The sequence below is a fragment of the Gambusia affinis genome, linkage group LG13 (genome assembly GCF_019740435.1).
Source record: "Gambusia affinis linkage group LG13, SWU_Gaff_1.0, whole genome shotgun sequence".
Taxonomy (NCBI): Eukaryota; Metazoa; Chordata; class Actinopteri; order Cyprinodontiformes; family Poeciliidae; genus Gambusia; species Gambusia affinis.
The window spans coordinates 437,300-455,117 of NC_057880.1; the positions used below are offsets into that span (position 1 = coordinate 437,300).

General features: G+C 36.8%; 1 protein-coding gene across 1 annotated transcript in view; it reads right to left on the minus strand.

Moving 5' to 3' along the window:
• Window positions 1-10,429: 10,429 nt before the first annotated feature.
• epas1b (endothelial PAS domain protein 1b) overlaps window positions 10,430-17,818 on the minus strand; it is a 76,952-nt gene continuing 69,563 nt past the window's right edge. The window contains exons 13-16 of the mRNA XM_044136566.1: window positions 16,365-16,461; window positions 15,458-15,545; window positions 15,207-15,374; window positions 10,430-14,861 (exon numbers count right to left, since the gene is read on the minus strand). Coding sequence (XP_043992501.1) covers window positions 14,710-14,861; window positions 15,207-15,374; window positions 15,458-15,545; window positions 16,365-16,461 — 505 coding nt within the window. The 3' untranslated portion in view covers window positions 10,430-14,709. The remainder of the gene's footprint in view (window positions 14,862-15,206; window positions 15,375-15,457; window positions 15,546-16,364; window positions 16,462-17,818) is intronic.

The following is a 17,818-nucleotide window of genomic DNA, read 5'->3' on the forward strand; positions in this document are numbered from 1 at the left end:
TTTTATAATGAAGCAATTATGTTGGGATGTCCTCAGATCCTCAAACCTTGCCCAGATCTGGGCAAGGTCATGGGAAAGAGGTTTGGGAGAACTGCTTCAAATTATCCCATTGAGTAATAATTTTAAAGAAAATTTAAAATTTCTTTAAAATTTTAAATTTTAAAGAAATTTGAGTAATAATTTTTGAGTAATAATTTTAAAGAACTTGGACATAGATAGCAGAGGATTCCATATTTTCTTAATAAAATAAATTCCTGTTGATCACCATTGTGTTCCAAATGGAGGACAAGCATTGGAACTTATTTTCATCTTTTCTGGGAATGCCCTTCTATATCTAGGTTCTGGAAATGTGCAACTAACAATTTTTCTGATGGAAAATTCCAAAGGGATTAATAAAATTTCTATCTAAAGAGATCAGTGCAACTATAAGGACTATAAAGATCCAGGGCTAATGGGGCTATCTTCCCTAGATAAAATAATAAAAGGTACACGATTCCAGCTGGCCAATAAACTACTACTATTAGGTCGGAAATGTATTCTGCGAAACTGGGTTTGTGATAAGCCTCTTACAGTAACTCAAATGATACAGGGAAATATTTGGCACATGCCACTCTTCCAATGGAGAGTCTAATTGAAAATTTAAAAAGTAATAGTCTCAGCTGTGTGTGTCGCTGGCTTTAGCCGATCCCGCAGATGGATGAGCCGGATGTGGCAATCTTGTACTGGAATGGTCACACGTGGCCGATGAGGATGAGGTCGGCACAGTAGTGCCAGTCTGTTGCAAATGAACTCTTAAATGGCCTATGGTTCAGAAATTGATATTGAGCCGTGCAGCTACTGCTCTGATGGTCATCCCTGCATCCAACATGCCAATGGCACGCTACAGTATAACTTGCAATATTTGAAGCAATATGATTTGTGACAAAATATAACATTTTGGGGTGGCCTCTTATTGTCCCCTGTCCAACTCGCAAGCCCCACCTATGCTCTGAGTAAAAAAACAAGTCAGTGAGTTGTTTTACTCTCTGACAGCAATTTGGATTAAAAATTATTCACAAATCAATATTACTTTTGTACAATAAAATGTCCGCAAAGGCTCATTTACAGTTGTTGACTCCACATGGCAATACTATTTGACGTGGGGTGTTTATTTGCCATGAACAAATAAAAAAGCTTTTTAAATTATTTTAAAAAGTTTACTTGATGATGTTCTGACAACTGACAAATGTAGAACATTTGAGCTAAACAAAGGCACACCTATGGACATATTTTAAGACAACACCTCAAACATATCACTTCCTCCTGTGACATCATGGAAAATTGAGGCAAAATTCACCCATCTGGGTGAAGAGAACTAGTGCTTCCAGATGGCTGGCTTGTTTTGGAGGATAATTTCTAGAAATCTCAAATTTGTCTGTTTAGACATTTTCAAACCCTATGGGAGTTCTGTCACGGAGCCTGGTCCATTGCCTCAACAAATCAAAATGTTGAAATTATTATAAAGAAACAGGGCATTTTCTTCATACAAACATAGCTCATGGTGGCCAAGTGGCCAAATGGACAAGGCATCAACTTGTGGAGCTGAGGTTTGTGGGTTCAAGTCCTCTCTCGGTTGTTAATGGGACTTTTACAGTAAAAGTAGAGACAGAACTTCATTCATGAAAAGGATCTATTGGGATCCTAGTTTTCATTTGTGCCACAAAAAAGCTTAAAATTACTGTAGAATAAATATTTCATTCAGTAAAATGTTGGATGAAGGATTTTGTCCCTCTGGCTGAAAATGGCTGAAAATAGATCTCATCATTCTAACTTCAGCTGAACATATAGTGTAATTGTCAGGTTCAGGCGAAAGGAACAATAAATGTGAGATTTTAAAGAAAATGAATACAAAATTACTTTGTATCAGTTTGTATTAATGTTAAAACTCTGCACACCTGCAGTAGTCAGATCTAACCTGAAGGTGGAGGTAAACTTCTTCTAAAGAATAACCACTTAAAGTCAGTGACATCCTCAGAGTGAAACTTTAACAGGAAAAGCTTTGTGGGCTGATTGAGTTTGAGTAAAAAAACAAATGAAGTTTGATAATAATGCTGCATGTTGACATACAGTTTTGTTTGTGTGCAAAATAAACTGTTACAGTTAAAGCACGAGTGGAGTGAAACAAATTATACTTGCTCAAGACTCAAAGGCTGAAGCAAAGGATAAACAAAGGCAGACCCCTGACAGCTTATCCAGCTCAAATGGACATTCAGCTTAAACAAAAGCTGTTTGTACCAAATTGTCCCCATTAGGTAAGTGCCATAAACATTCGTCCTCATTCAGCCAAAATATGAACTATTGGTATCAACACCTGCAATAGGAAAACTTGCAATGATTGAGCTCTATTTCCAGTTTACACTCAGAATACACTGTCCAGTTGCCAAGAAAATAAATGGCAAATACATCAATCAGCATACACAAAAATTTTACTCAAGTAAGAGTAAAAAGGAGCCATGCAAAAAATTACTCAGGTAAGAGTTGAAAAGCATTTGGTTAAAAGGCTACAAGCACTGAATAATATTAACAAAGTTTGAGTTCTTTCAGCAGGATGAAGAAACATCTAACAAAGCATAAATGGCTCTTCAAGGATTTTACTGTACTCCAGACCTCACAAGTCAAACTCGTGATAAAATACATCTTTGCATCACAGATCTGCAGCTGACATATCAGCAGCAAAATCAAATCAATATGAAAAGAATAAAAACATCTATGTGTGTTTTCCAAGTTCCTCTTGAGTCAATGCCAAAAGCATTAAGGTTCATGTTTCTATTGCTAGTAAGCATTTCACAAAAGATGATTCAAAATGACTCCGGTGAGTCTCTAAATATCAGAACTGAAGAAACCTTTTGATTGAAAGCTGAAAGTCTTCATGAAACAAGAGAACCTACTTGCCATCACAAACCCATTCAACAAACTAGAATGTAATTTGACATTTCTTTTATTTCAGATACACAATTCACAGAGTGGAAAATGTTGTATAGATTATTTACACCCTTTATTTTATGATTTCAACCTTTTATTTAGGTGAATTGTGGTGATATTCCACTGACAGCAGATGAAAACATGATATTTAAGATTAGAACAGCCTTCGAGCTGAAGGATGTCGCTGGGAGGATGGATGTTCAGAGTTTCCTTTTGGGTGGATGGATGGATGGACGGACAGATGGATGGACCTAGCAGAGTTAAAAACTGGTGTGGTTTAAATGAGTCCGTGTCTTAAAGACCGTGGGAGGATTAAAGGTAGTTGCCAGATATCCCAGATTACTTTTAATCTGGAATATTCTAACTTCTTCAATATGGCTGTATAAAGGCACTTAGAAATGCTTTGGATTTCACAAAAGATGATTCATTTTGAATCATCTTTTGTGAAAGATGACAAGATTTGAGGCCTGTGTGAATGAAAGCAGACTTCATGCATCAAATATCACAATATTTCTAGTAATATCAAAACAACTTGCCAGGGCTGGTGTTCTGACTATCAGTGATAGACAGAACTAGATATTTAGCTAGATATTTAGCACGGTTTAATAAAAAAAAGAGTATAATAAAACTAAAATATTTTAAAATATAAGGACAAAATAGCCCACAAAACAATGTATTTTGTCCTGATTAACCGCCAAACAATGACGTGTTTACAGTAGTAACGACATTGCAGATGGCAAACTAAAACCATTTATAAATATATTTACAAGTTGCCTGTCACAAAAAACATTACGTTATTACTTAATAGATGTATGTCCTACTGTGGTAGGTATAAAATAAATTAAACAAAGCCTACCGTAAAACGCATGAGATGAAGCTTCCACAGGTAGGTTGTATTTCTGACATAGCATTGATGTGTACATGTGCATTACCACAAGGTAGGAAAGAACACCTTTTTATACCTAGGTATAAGAAAATTAAGTTATAAACTATATTAACAAAAACACACAACTTCCTTATAAAGTTGTGATTTTTTTCTATATATATATATATATATATATATATATATATATATATATATATATATATATATATATATATATATATATATGTATTTGATTATGTATGTTTAAATGTTTCTTATGTGGACAAAAAAAAGCTTTTGTGGGGGACCCCTGCCCATATGAGCAGTTGTGCAGTGCTCATCCAAACCTCCAAAGCACTGGTGGAAGATAAGTTATCAAAACAATGTCGCAAAAAATGATTTATCAATTGGCAGCGGAGAAAACTATGGAGTCCTCTAGAGGACTGGGGATTTTTTTTCTTTTGCGTTACCTCGCAATACTTTTGCATCACTTCGCAATAAGTTTTGCATTTCCTCGCGTTACTGCAATATTTGCTGGTCTATGTTGTATACGATCACAAATGTCATTAACATATCAAATATATACATATTTAAAGAGCATAAATGTGGGCTGTATCTAATATCTATAATTAAATTAAATATATATATAGATATGTAGAATCTTAGAGGAGATTCTCATGAGAAAGCCAATGTTTACTCTACAGCTTTGTAGTCTGCACTGTCGATGGCTTTCACTTAGACCAGGGGTCTCAAACTCCAGTCCTCAAGGGCCACAGTCCTGCAGTTTTTAGATGTGCCACAGGTACAAAACACTGGAATGAAATGTCTTAATTACCTCCACCTTGTGTAGATCAGTTCTCTAGAGACTTAATTATTCTATTCAGGTGGTGCAGCAGAGGCACATCTAAAAGTTGCAGGACTGCGGCCCTCGAGGACTGGAGTTTGAGACCCCTGACTTAGACATACACTTTCATACACACTACTAGAATGAAGCACTGTTTGTGTACTTCCTTTCCCCAGAGGAAGTGTCTCCAAGGTTACGGACGGGTTAGCAGAGGCAGAAAGATGGGATAGACACACAAGAAAATGTAAGAAAATGTTGCCTGGTGTAAATGTATTTCTTACTTCAGCTTTGAATAAGGGAATCAATGACACTCTTCACAAATTAGAAGAAAAAAGGAAATGAAAATAAATTATGTATGCATTGTTTGATTTTCCAGTCGTTTTGAATAACAATCAATTAAAACAGATAATTTGGCCTGTTCATGCTTTTAAAGTAAAAAGAAGGATATAATAAAGTAAAGAAACAGATCATGAACCGTATGGGTTTTCATTTTTCAAATGAAACACAGCAAAGCAACATTCAGCCTTTATTTGAAAGAGTCAGACAGGAAGGAAGATCCTCCTTAAAAGAGATCCTCAGGAGAGGGGGAGAGACATGTGACAAAGGTCATCAGGCCGGGTCTCGGGCGGCTTCAAGACGTGGGCTGGATTTCACCCTGCACCACCACAGCACCACCTCTGTTTTCTAAAGGTTATAGATTTAATCTGCATTTTGTGCATTTTGTGTTTTAGTCTGGGCTAACGTCAGATGTCTGAGATGCAGCTGGAATTAATTTGATTAGTTTTATTTACTGAGATAAAACAAATGTGCAAAAATCTTTGGAGATTTTTTTTTTACTTTTGGGGGAGTTTTTTTGGATTAGGCAGATGTACATTTATTAAACTGCTGTTTTCCTGAAATGCTGCCCTACTTCACTGCTACATCTTTTAGATAACCAACATTATTTCCATTTGTTAAATACCAGAATACTGAATATGTATTCAATATGTTTTTTTTTATTCCCTACACTAGCACTTCCATTTTGTGAGTTTGTGAAGGTTGATTTAAAGTTTCTGTTCCAACAGGTTTTGGGGGAATCATACTTGTCATAGTTATGCAACACAACATGTTGAATTGACACATGTTGTGTGAGTGTTTGGTGTGTGAGCAGGAGGGAAAAACGTATTAAAACAAGAAATGGAACGGTCAAAAGCCCCTTCTCCATTGTCAAGTCTCACTGTTGTTGGTTAATGTAACCTGAGTGAAGTTGGTCCCCCCACCTTCTTAACTCAGTTATTAATGTCTGGTTTGGGTCTAGTCTGGGATGGAAACGTGGCATAAATGTGGATGGGAACGCAAACCGAAACACGGGTGGGAAGGTGGGCTGCGGTCTATCTCTGAAACTTCTTTGCATTTTTGTACACCCCATCCAGTTTGATTTGAGCCACAATTGATAAAAATGGTTTCGATGATGGAGTTCACCATCTATGGTTTCATCACAGATTGAAAATGGCGGTTGACACGTTGTTGTTTGAAGAGTCTGCCTTCACTGACATAAATCAACGAATGCGGTCTGCTGCTAATCAAACTGCATGCTTAGAGTGCATGGTTTGGAGTAGCTGTTTTTCAGAACCATTGGTGGTTCTGAAAAAAAGGGAGGAACCACACAGGTGGACACTGAAAGTGAAACAGAGAAAGTAAAGTTATGTGTTTTTATGTGAATGTGTGGTTTGAATTGTAAAAATGTTATCAATATATATTTGTATCCATCCATTTTCTGTTCCCCCTTGTCCCTTAGTGGGGTCAGGAGGGTTGCTGGTGCCTACTCCAGCTACGTAAAGGGCGAGAGGCGGGGTACACCCTGGACAGGTCACCAGTCTGTCTTATTATGATTTAGATAATAAGATATCTAAATATCTTATTGTTTAGATACTTTTGGATATTTTAATCCATGATCACTTTAATTTTCTGTCTACACGTTGTGTTTTTCTGTTTACCCAAGCCCTTTGACCTTATCCCATCAAAAGATTTATTTTGTGGCCCTGTTCCTGACCATGCCAAATTGGGATTGAAAAGGGGTTAACAGTTGAATGATTGAGTAATCATTACGTAAACTCTTTGTCTTTGTGCTTCCGATGTCAGAACAATTGCTGATAATACAATTCTAGACTGAAAAGGCTTGATCTGGCCAAGTATTGTATGAATGCCGAATGAAAGCATTCCCACAGGCAACAAAAACCCAGTAAAGACTTCAGTTTGTAAATAGTTAGGAGTTGATAGATAGCCATTGTGTTTCGTTCTCACTAAAAGGACCAAAATAGCTTGAATCCAGAGTTAACATATCGAATGCTGACTGATTCACTGAGGTCTGCTTTTCTCAGAATGGAGAATTTTTCAATTAATGTAAGTTTACAAAATAAAAAAGGGTGACATTCTGTTTTTTTCTCTTGCTGGAGGAAATTACATAATTAAAAGGCAAATTTTAAATTGTTATTAAACTAAAATAAAATTATTTTTAAAATTAAATGTCTGTGCTACATGTATGACATGAAAGCTATGCATTTTAGCCATCTTAACTAAGGATTAAGAATTAAGCTAAGCAGAACAACCTTATTATTTATAATAAGGTTGTTCTTATGAATAATAAATCATTTTAAGCTGGTTACAGAGTTCACTTTCCAGTTCATATATGTTTCATGTTGATTCTGTAACATCATCTGCATCATTTCTTAGTCTTCAGGATCTTTCTCTCCCTTCATTTTATTTTTGGTGACATCAGGTTCATAAGTCTGACAGTTTTTATGTGTTGAGCAGCCTGTCTGCAGCCAAAGTCAGAGGTCAGCTGAGAAACGGAATCACAAGTGTTGCTGGGATTTTGACTCAATAATATGATCAGGTTAACAAAGACTTTTATCTGATACAAATGTAGATTATGGAGTAAGACATTCTGTTAGGCACTTTGTGTATCCCAGAGTACAGACAGAGTACTGGCATGACTCTTACGCTCTTCAAAAGAGGATTGATTTCAGCTGTGAAAGAGGCTTTCAAACTGGTTTTGCCTGAAACTCTTTGCAGAATTTTTTGAAGAGAAGCATCTGAAGGAAAAACCAAAAGCTGTGCTAGCCGCACAGAAAATCTTCCATTTGCATTGGGCATCTGACCTTTTGACATGGGAAAGGGCGTGCTTGTTTGCAGCTCTGCTGGGGGGAACAGTCCCAGCTGGAGATCTAATGTGTTTTGAGACGGAATGACAAAGTAAACAGAAAGTCCTCGGATCAGCTCAGAGGACAACAGTTCCAAGACACACAGATCCCACAGGACATGCAGGCATGCCAATAAACAGAAAATCTGATTGAAATAAGATGAGTCAGATCCCATCGACATCGAAATGAACTCAGTCCTTCTGATGAGTTTTACTGTCAGGGCAGCAGTATATTGCAAAATTCATGCAATGTTTCTCACAGTCACAAAACAGCCACAAGCTTCAATTCGTTTTAGGGATTTTTTTTGATAGACCAACACAAAGTAGAGCACAACATAGAAAAATATAGAAAACCATAGAAATGGTTTTGAGAAAATCTTTTACAAATCTGAAAAGTGTAATACTTAGAACTCTAAGAGTTTTCTTCTGCATATTGTCTGCCAAAGTAGATTTAGTATACCTTACAAAACTATTTTGGACCATTTTGTGCTTACCACAAAAAATCTAAGGTAAATACATTGAGGTTTGTGGTTTAATGTGATTAAAAATATGAAAACAGTTCAATGTTTTTGCCAAGCTGTCTGCATGTTTGAGTCATGGATTGTTGTTGCTCACATTTCTTCATAATCTTAATTCATAGAGTTCTAGTTTCCTAGTTTTTAAAAAGTGTTATAAAAGCAGAAATACTAACAAAATCAATCCACATTTTTGTTTTATTTAATTATTTTCTTCTAATGTATAAGATAAATTATAATTGTCTGATTCTGTCAATGTTATGCATGTGAGCGTAGTTCAGTGTTTGTGTTTCTTTTTCATACTTCAGATGCATCTGCCCGCCTGTGGCTCTGCCATGTGCAGATCTGCATCTGCACATTTGACACATTTACAAAAACCAAACACTTCATCACATTTCCAAACCTCCCAGTAGACATGTGGAGAGTGTGGGAGTTTTTAGAAAGTTTTGGTGTGGCACAAATTGTTTTGCAGCAGTCCGTCGGATAAAGAGTTGCCTCAGAAACCTGAAACGAGGAAGATGGTCAGCCTGAGTCGCCGGTTCCTCCCAGTTTTTTTACCTCCACCATGTTTTTTTGACTCCCTGCTTGAGGGAAACAAAAGCGTTTGGAAAAAGCTGGAACAAAGGTGTGTGCGTGTGTGAGTGATGTTTACCTGTGCTTCTCTTTGAACAGGCTACATGCTTGTTTTGTGTGTGTGTAAAAAACACTGGGTTCCTGTCTTCCTACAGAGGAAGGAAGAAGTGCAGAAGACACATAAAAGCAGGCTGATAAGCCTGAAGTCACTCTGGATGTGTTGGCGCGGCTGCTCATAGCGAAAAACTTTTTGCTCTTTGGTTTCAACATTGTAATTGTTTGGTGTCACCATAGTTCTCTGATTCTATTTAGCCTTTTGTTCCTTAGATGTGTAACTATTTTTGTTCTCAAAGTGAAATGCAACTGAAAGATTCAACACTGTTTTGTGCAGTTTGTTGAAAAACAATCCACACCCCTGGAGAAACACCTGAGGGAAGTTACGTGCCCTACCTCACACCCTTAGGCCCCCTCCTCCTCCCACAATCCCCCCTCCCACTTTCTTTAAATCAAATGAAACTGGCGTCAAATGTTTGTTCTGCAAACAATTTAATTTGGGCCACTATCATTTTAAAGATATCAATAAATGTTTTCAGAGGTGAAAGGTCAGCCAGACAAACTTTCACAAAGTCAAAACAAACATGTGTCAAGATAATACATTTTTATTACAATTGACTTTTTAATGATTAAAACAACTTGTAGAACATCAATTCAATCTAAATATAGTCCAATAAACACACATAGTCTCTGTTAGGTAAGATCAGTATGCTTTAATAAGATATCAGTGCAGAAACACAAACTTCTTACAGGGTTAAAGTCCCCATATAGTAATAATGATAACAATATATTATAAGATCATTAGGAAATTTAGCATATTAAAATATATCTGAATTAGCTCATATAACTGTATGGTATGATAATGACAACAGCAGAAACCAAGTAGTTGGACATGGATCCCAGTGGGAAGAAGAAAAATGATGAAGAGTTGGTAGAAGAGGAAGGCTTCATGCCACATCCATTTGTCACTTTTTGGGCAAAACCCTTCAAGGAGCACAGTATGTTGAGTTTGCTTCCCATGTTTTTATTTTTAATGTTTTTGTATTTCTAAATATAAAATTGCTGTTTTTTGTTTTCTTTGATCAAATTTTCTCAAATATCATTTCTGGTTGAAATTGTATAAGCAGAAGCTCATGGGAGGTGGGATTTCTCCTTTAGGGAAACGTTTCTAATTCAACTTCTGCCGGCCAAACCTCTCTACAGAAGTAGATTGTTTTGATGTGGTCTCAATGTGAAGAGCTGATTAAAGAACAACAGAATCCATCTCAGGCGTTGTTCTGGTTTGATTTTTATTCAACATGCTGGTTTCTTGTCAGTCATCCCTCTTTGGTCTCCAAAAACATCAACTTAGTGACTGGACAATATTGCACTTTTATTTTCAACAACTAACATCTTAACAAATATCTAGTAAGGTGCTTTTTTTTTTTTTTTTTTTCACTGGAAACTTATTTGAGTAATTCAAAAATTCTACATTCTTTACATGATTCTATACATAACTCCAGAGACAGATATAACTTTTTTTCCACTTTGAAAGACGAGGAACATCTTATTTAATTAGAGATAAAATTGTGTTCTTGCCCTAAATAAAAATGGACTCATAGAACAAGATGGTGTGTAGAGAAAAATAAGTGATTTACAAAGCGGAAAAACATTAATGTGTTAAAATGATTCTCATGTTTTGTAGAAGTAATTATTTTAGGTGAATGTGTGAAAACATAGAGGAAAGTTAATCCTGCTCTGACTTTTAGTTTATCTGGGAGGTGGCCTATTAGACACAGAATGATACCACCAATGTTTAAAAATAAAAGTAAAATCATAACAACTGAAGGTTGCATTCATGTTTAAGTTATGTGACCTGACGGCTTACTTAGATTTTTGTTTGCTTTATTTAGTTTTTACCAAACATGACCACAAACAGGAAGTGTGTTAATTTGAAAAGGTAAACAATTGTCTTCCGTTTTGTTGCTCAGATGCATTTAATGCAAATGAAATTTAGCAAAACTATCAGACTGGACATTGATTTATTTACTCAGAAATAAGATGAGGTTATTTTTGCAGTATAAAATCTGCAATGAAATGTGACATACTCACTTATATTCCCCAATTAATATAGTATTTGGCTTGCAATTAAAGTAAAATAAAGTGTTGTACTGAGCAAAAAGAGGCCTGTTACCAGTAGTGATTTTCTTTAAACTCTTAAAGGAAATAAAGTTTTGCTAGATTTTAACTGTAACATACAAACACCTTACTGCCATTACCTACAGCACTACCGCCAGGAAATCCTCACTTCAGCATTCATCCAAACTAAAATAAAGTTCAGCTTCTCCCTGCAGTCAAATCTTTTCCTGCTAATCCTTAAACCTTTCAAACAAGAGCAGCTTCATCAGGGTCCTTATGAACAACTGTAACCTGATACCTGGCTAGCCTGCAGGTTCCTGCTTTCCACATGAATCTCCAGTCCTTTTTTAAATTTTTAGCTGATAGCAATAACCAGCCCATGCTAATAATAACAACAATAAAGCTACTGCTGTTTCACATGTAAAATATTAAATATTTTGTTGGAGCAGAGTAACCAAAAAATATTTTCACAAAAGTTATTTGTTAATTAACAACAGCTGAAGCTGAAGGATTTAGTCGACTATTTTGAGGGAGCAAACTGTGCACTTGAAGGGTGAAGTCATTACATAATGTCATGATAAGGCACATTGTATGGATTCAAATAATACTAATTACTAAAAAAAAAAAAAAAAAAAAAAAAAAAAAAATAAGAGAATATCAAAATAAATCAGTGTTAGTTGGTCCAAAACCTGTAATAAAAGTTCTAAAAATGACACATACATGCTCTATGAAGCACCATTTTTTTATAGAAGCAACTTGAAAACTATGCAGTTATGTGGCAACTTCACTGTCCTTACAATATTTCAAATGCTACATATCTGAAAAAAGAAACTTAGAAAACACACGTTCAACATTTTTACTCTGATCTGTTTTTTTCCCTCTTTTTTGTGTAAAAGTAAGAACAACAACAGTACTGGCCAGCCAACAGATTCAACAGATATTTCAGAATAAAAGAGAGGAAAGAAAACTGGTGGAGGAGGGAAAAGGTGTGGCCCAACACCACAACACGGAAACAGGATGACAGGAATTGGCCAAAGAGAGTTCTTACCTAAACAGCGTCTATGGAAAGAGGAGCAACTGAGGACAAAGTACCAGGACACATTAAAAACACCATGTTCAACATTAGTTCTGATTTTAAATACATAACGTGTATGTGTACAGATCAATACTTTAAAAGTGATCACCACACAGAGACATTAGCTTCAGAAAGAGACAGCGAGACACAGAAATAAAGAAATAAAGGAGAAGAAGAGAAATATGTTTCGCTGACATCAGCAGGGTGGAAATGAACTTATGAGGAATAATGAAATTCTGTAACAATTTACAGAATTTCATTATTTATTCTCTGGTGAGAATAAAACAGGAGCTGGCCTTGTCCAATAACTGGAAAATATATAAACTCTGCTTTCACAATTTTCTGCTTTTTTACAACATTCACTTTTAATGTGAAAAATATGTGATTTTCTTCTTCCTCTGTCTGGTTTGCACAGCGGTGAGCACAGAAGTCATGGCCTGACCTCAGTGCTCTAAAGGGGCAACTGAAACTGTCTGACTTTTTTTCTACAAGCTGAACCCATAAAACCCTCAAACATTTCTACATGGTTAAAGTGCCCTCCTGACTGGCCAAGATGCCCGTTTCAGTCCCTCCACATGCCCTCTGATTAACCTGAGTCATTTTCAAAAACACCTTTAAATCTTTTACAATCTCACATTCTTTTTATTTCTACTTTTTCCCCATGCTGAAAATCATTTCCTTTTCAGAAAATCATTTCCTTTTCACTAAAAACTTATACTTATGTATTCCTTTCATGTCTCTGTTATGCAATTGCAAAGTATTTTTTTTTACTTTTGAACTAAGCTGATTGAACACACATCAAATTATGAAAAAAGGTCAGTTTACGTAACATTTTACAGCTAAAAAACCTTAAAACTTAAACTTAATGCCTTAGGTGAAAAATATTATTTACTGATTCTTTTTTCAGTCAAGTGATTTAAAAATATATATATTAAGTCAGTCTTGAATTGGAAACTAAAAGCAAGACATGCACAGTCAAATCAACTGCTATTGTACAATTTTAGATTGATTAACTGAGTGGTGAATAGCTTGGAATAAAATAAACAAAAGGACATTTATCAGATTAGTAAGTATGCAGCTAACAGGCAAACTCAGTGATGTCAGAAGCTTCTAGAAAGAAAACCATATTTTATACAAAGACTTGTTGACTGTTCACACAGGCTGATTCAACAACCATCTGGGACATTTGAATGAACGAACTAACCAGGGGTTGATTCACCAACCGATGAAATAAGAGCTAACTAGTTAGCTAGCTATGTGATGCAAGCAACCATCATAGCAAACACAAAGTGCTAGAAGCTGTTTTATCATTTTGTCTTAATTTAAAATAAAAACTTTTGGTATGTTGTCTCTGCTCCCTAATGAATGTCTGCTAATTTATGAACAAAACAAAAGTAGACATCGGAAATTAGGAACAAATCTCTGATTTGTAATGGAACTAAAATCATATGGATTTAATTATTCTAGAACCATGAAATATAAAAACAGATCTGTATTTCTCCGCCCTCCCCAGTAATCTGTGCACGCTACTGCTGCTTTTTTATCTCATGCAAAAATGTGTGCATTAGATAATGCATGAATATGTGTAACCTGAAAATTCGGAGACTAAAATCAGCACAAAAAGAAAATAATACCCTGTTGTCATTTAGGATGTTATTCTAGATAAACACAGACACATTCAAAATAATCTGATTTAAGACAGAAATGTCTAATATTTAACTTACACATTACTACATGTACGTGGTTATACCGCAATGAGAAAAAATCTGAAGAATCTACTAGCTGGCTGAGTAAGAACCCAAAATACATGAGAAGGCTAGTCTTTATACAGCAGTGTTGCATCAATTCAATTAAGATATTCAGTTTGGTTAGTAGTACAGACTGATGAAGACTAAAGTAAAAAATATAAAGATTTAATAGAGGTGTAACGCTGCGACCAGTTTGTGTTACGGTGTCTCAGCTCAAAGACGATGCGAGCTGGTGAGAAAGGCTAAAGTCTGTCCACAAAAACAACAAAAGAGCACAATGTGTGTTGCTCAAAGCTACACTGAGAGAAGGCAGGCCTGGGACTGCAGTTGCAGCTCCAGACATTCTGACAAAACTTTAATACACAACACAAGTGAGAGTAACATGATATAATCTGTTAAATACCAGCATTGACCTTTTTCTCCTCCACATGCTGACCCGTTTGGTGTTGGTTGGTCGCTCTTCCACTCAGCCTGCGTCCAGTTTATGTTACAGTATTTTAGGGTGAAGAAAATATGAATGTAATGCTTGGGCCTGGTATTATATTGCATATTTTAGTTTATGTTGAGAACTAGAGGCAGGGCAGGAAGAAGGGTGGGGGGTGAGTAAAGCAGGATGTGGTCATGGATACTGTGCTCTACAAGTAGCTTCGTCTCAGGGCTCTGAAGTCGGCCCCAAGAGGTTCAGAGGCAGAGAACAGGCAGAAGTCACGGACTGCAGGCTGAGGCTCAGAGGTGATATCCAGGCTTTATGCTGAGTCGGTGAAAGGGCCGGGCTTTAGGTACTCTGGTCCAGGGCTCGCAGCAGGTCACAGCCCTGGAGGAGGTGGAGGCTGCCCTGCAGTGGGACGTTGACCTCGCAGTCATAGCGGGTCAGCTGCGGCAAGCAGGAGGGCTCAAACGAAGGGCCCAGCAAACGACTTGCCATGCCTGGAAGAGGACATAAACAAAAATATTGGCAGGGGAAGTTTGAACGTCTTGACGACGCTTTTAGTAACGTCAGATGGAGGTTTCAAAGGGAAACATTAGCAAGAATTGCTTCAAACGCAGCGAGAACGTGCCATCAGTCATAAGATCCTGAGATTTAGATCAGGGTAAACACAATCTCGTGCGGAAATGCATAATCAATTGTTAATAAAAACAGGGTTTCTGCAGGTTTCACCTACTTCACATACTTTTTCAGATCAGTATCACTGACCTGTATTGTGAAATGTACGAAGGAAAACTGCTTATATGATAGTACTACAGAGTTCATGAAACATAGTACATTTGTACCTGAAGACATCACGTTATACTCCGTGTTGCTGCAGCTCTTTCTGGAAAAGGGTTTTTCGTTTGGCCCACTAATCCCGGCCCCTGGATACCGTGACGTCCTGTGTTGTTGCAGCGAGGCGGGGCACATGGACCCGAGGCCTGGAATCATCCGGCCCATCGTCGCCGACTCTGAGAGGAGACACAAGTTAACAGGAAGACTTGTGAATATTTGGAACAATCAGATGAGTGAAATAACAAACACAGAAAGATACCTGTGAGTGACCCCGTGCTGAGGGAGCGATCCATGCAGCCATCACCTCTCATCTTCTTCCATATGGCATCCGTCAGCTTTCTTTCACCCTGAAAAGCAAAAAGTGCAGTGAGGCCATCCATCCTTCTAATGATCAAATAAAAATTTTAAATGCACAAACCGCTCAATTCTTTTCAGCTCTTAATGACATGCACAGACCTGGTGCAAAACAATAAAAGCTTGTAATCGATATTCTAGAGCTCTCAAAACCAGGATATTATGTTTTTGTAAAAGGCGCAATAGTAAAATATGGTAATTTGTACTTCAAGGATTTTTAATTAAATGCAAAAAAATGATAATTTCCACTTGTCTTACTTAAATTGGCCAGGTATAGGCCAGGGGCTGATCTATTGGGATCACAGGGGGTTGCAGTTGACACCCCAACTGAAAGCCTTGCCACCCCTGTTGCCACCCCAGCCGGCACCAGTTAATTAAATAAATAGTTATGGCAAATCAGACATTAAGCGCATGAATCTCCTTTTTCTGACAACATTGAAAGCTTCAAATGTAAAAGTTCATAGTTCATAGTTATCTACATTTCTTGTGACAAATTTCTTCATTTCCCACAATCCATGCTTAGCCATGTTTCCAGACAGGGGCTGTCACACTACGGCTCCTGCGTTTGACTCTCAGCATCATCAGCTCATTGCATATAGTGAACATTGCTTCCCACAGTTTAATTTACACACTGAATCCATGTATGCAGTGGTAAAAATGGACCTTGAATAATGACCACTAAGAGCATCTAAAAAAGGCTGTGAAAGCTGCCAGTTATAGTTGTTGAAGAAAAAATTATTGAATCAGATAAAATTAAAAATTGGCCATGGCCACAAAACTAATGGGAGCAAGATTTTATAGGGAAAACTCACCAGCGCCATCTGGTTGAAAGAACGCTTGATGCTGTTATTCGTGGCCACTCTTCCTGGATCCAGATCTTTGTAGGCTTGCACAAAATTATCAATGGACCTTTACAAACCAATAAATACAAATATTTATGAACACATTCTACAGTTACAACTTTTTCTATTTACACCGTGTTCCAAAAGATTATGAAAGTGAGGATTTCTCAGATTTTCCTCAATGGTCAATATAAATGATAGTCAGTATGATTTTCAAGTCACAAACTATTTGTTTAAATCAAATTTTATTGAACAAACCTGATAAAAAATTTAAAACGCACTGTTCCAAATGATTATGCACAGCAGATTTTGAAAACATTTTATGGATTACAAGGAACTGCAAATGGTCATTCTTTGAATGAGCAGAATTAAGTGATCACATTTGCTAAAATTTAAAACTATTTCAATCAAAACATCTCAACAGACCGAGTTATATGTTAACATAAGACCCCTTCACAGTTCTTGCTTTCACTGAACTTGTGAGTTTGTGGATAGTTTCTGCCTGAGTCACCATGAGTTTCTTCCCTTTTATGCCCACAGCAGTCAATGACTCAGTGGTATTCCTTGCAGCATTCATTGTCATGCATGAAGATGATCTTGCTACGTAAAGTACGGTTCTTCTTTTTGTACCATGGAAGAAAGTGATCCTTCAGAATTCTAAAGGGGCCGACCAGCTCTCTCCTCATGATTCCCACTCAAAGCATGACTAAACCACCTCAAAGTGGGAACTTTGTTGGGACATGGCGGCCATCCACCACCCATCCATTACTCCATCCAGGCTTGCACAGCATTCATCAGTGAACAAGACTATTTGAAAATGAGTCTTCATGTATGTCTGGATTCACCACAACAGTTTCTGCTTGTGATCACTGGTTAGTGGTAGCCTAATAGTGGGTTTATGCATAACAGGGTTTGATCCTCTGCAGGATCCTACATTGTTATTTTCGTGGAACTATAGAGGCACCAGCAGCTTCAAATAACTGTTGCTGCTTTGTAAAGGCATTTTAACAGCTGCTCTCTTAATTTGATGAATTTGTCTAACAGAAACATTCCTCATTATGCCTTTATCTGCACAAACCAATCTTTGTCCTGAATCAGCCACAAATCTCTTCACAGTACAAAGATCACGCTTCAGTTTTCATTAAATATCTAATGTTTTCATACCATGTCCAAGACACTACACTATCTGATGCTTTTTGGCAGCAGAGAAATCCTTTCTCTTTCCCATACTGCTTGAAAGCTGAAGCCTCCTTAAGGTTTCAGGTTTCTTAAGGAGTTTTCCACTTTCTTAAGTAGATTCAAAGAGTCCTGAGACACAATACCATCTATGAATTCAATGGAACAACAAAAATTAAATCTTTATGACACTTAAATCCAATTATCATAATATTTTGGAACACTGTACCCTTACTTACAAAAATACT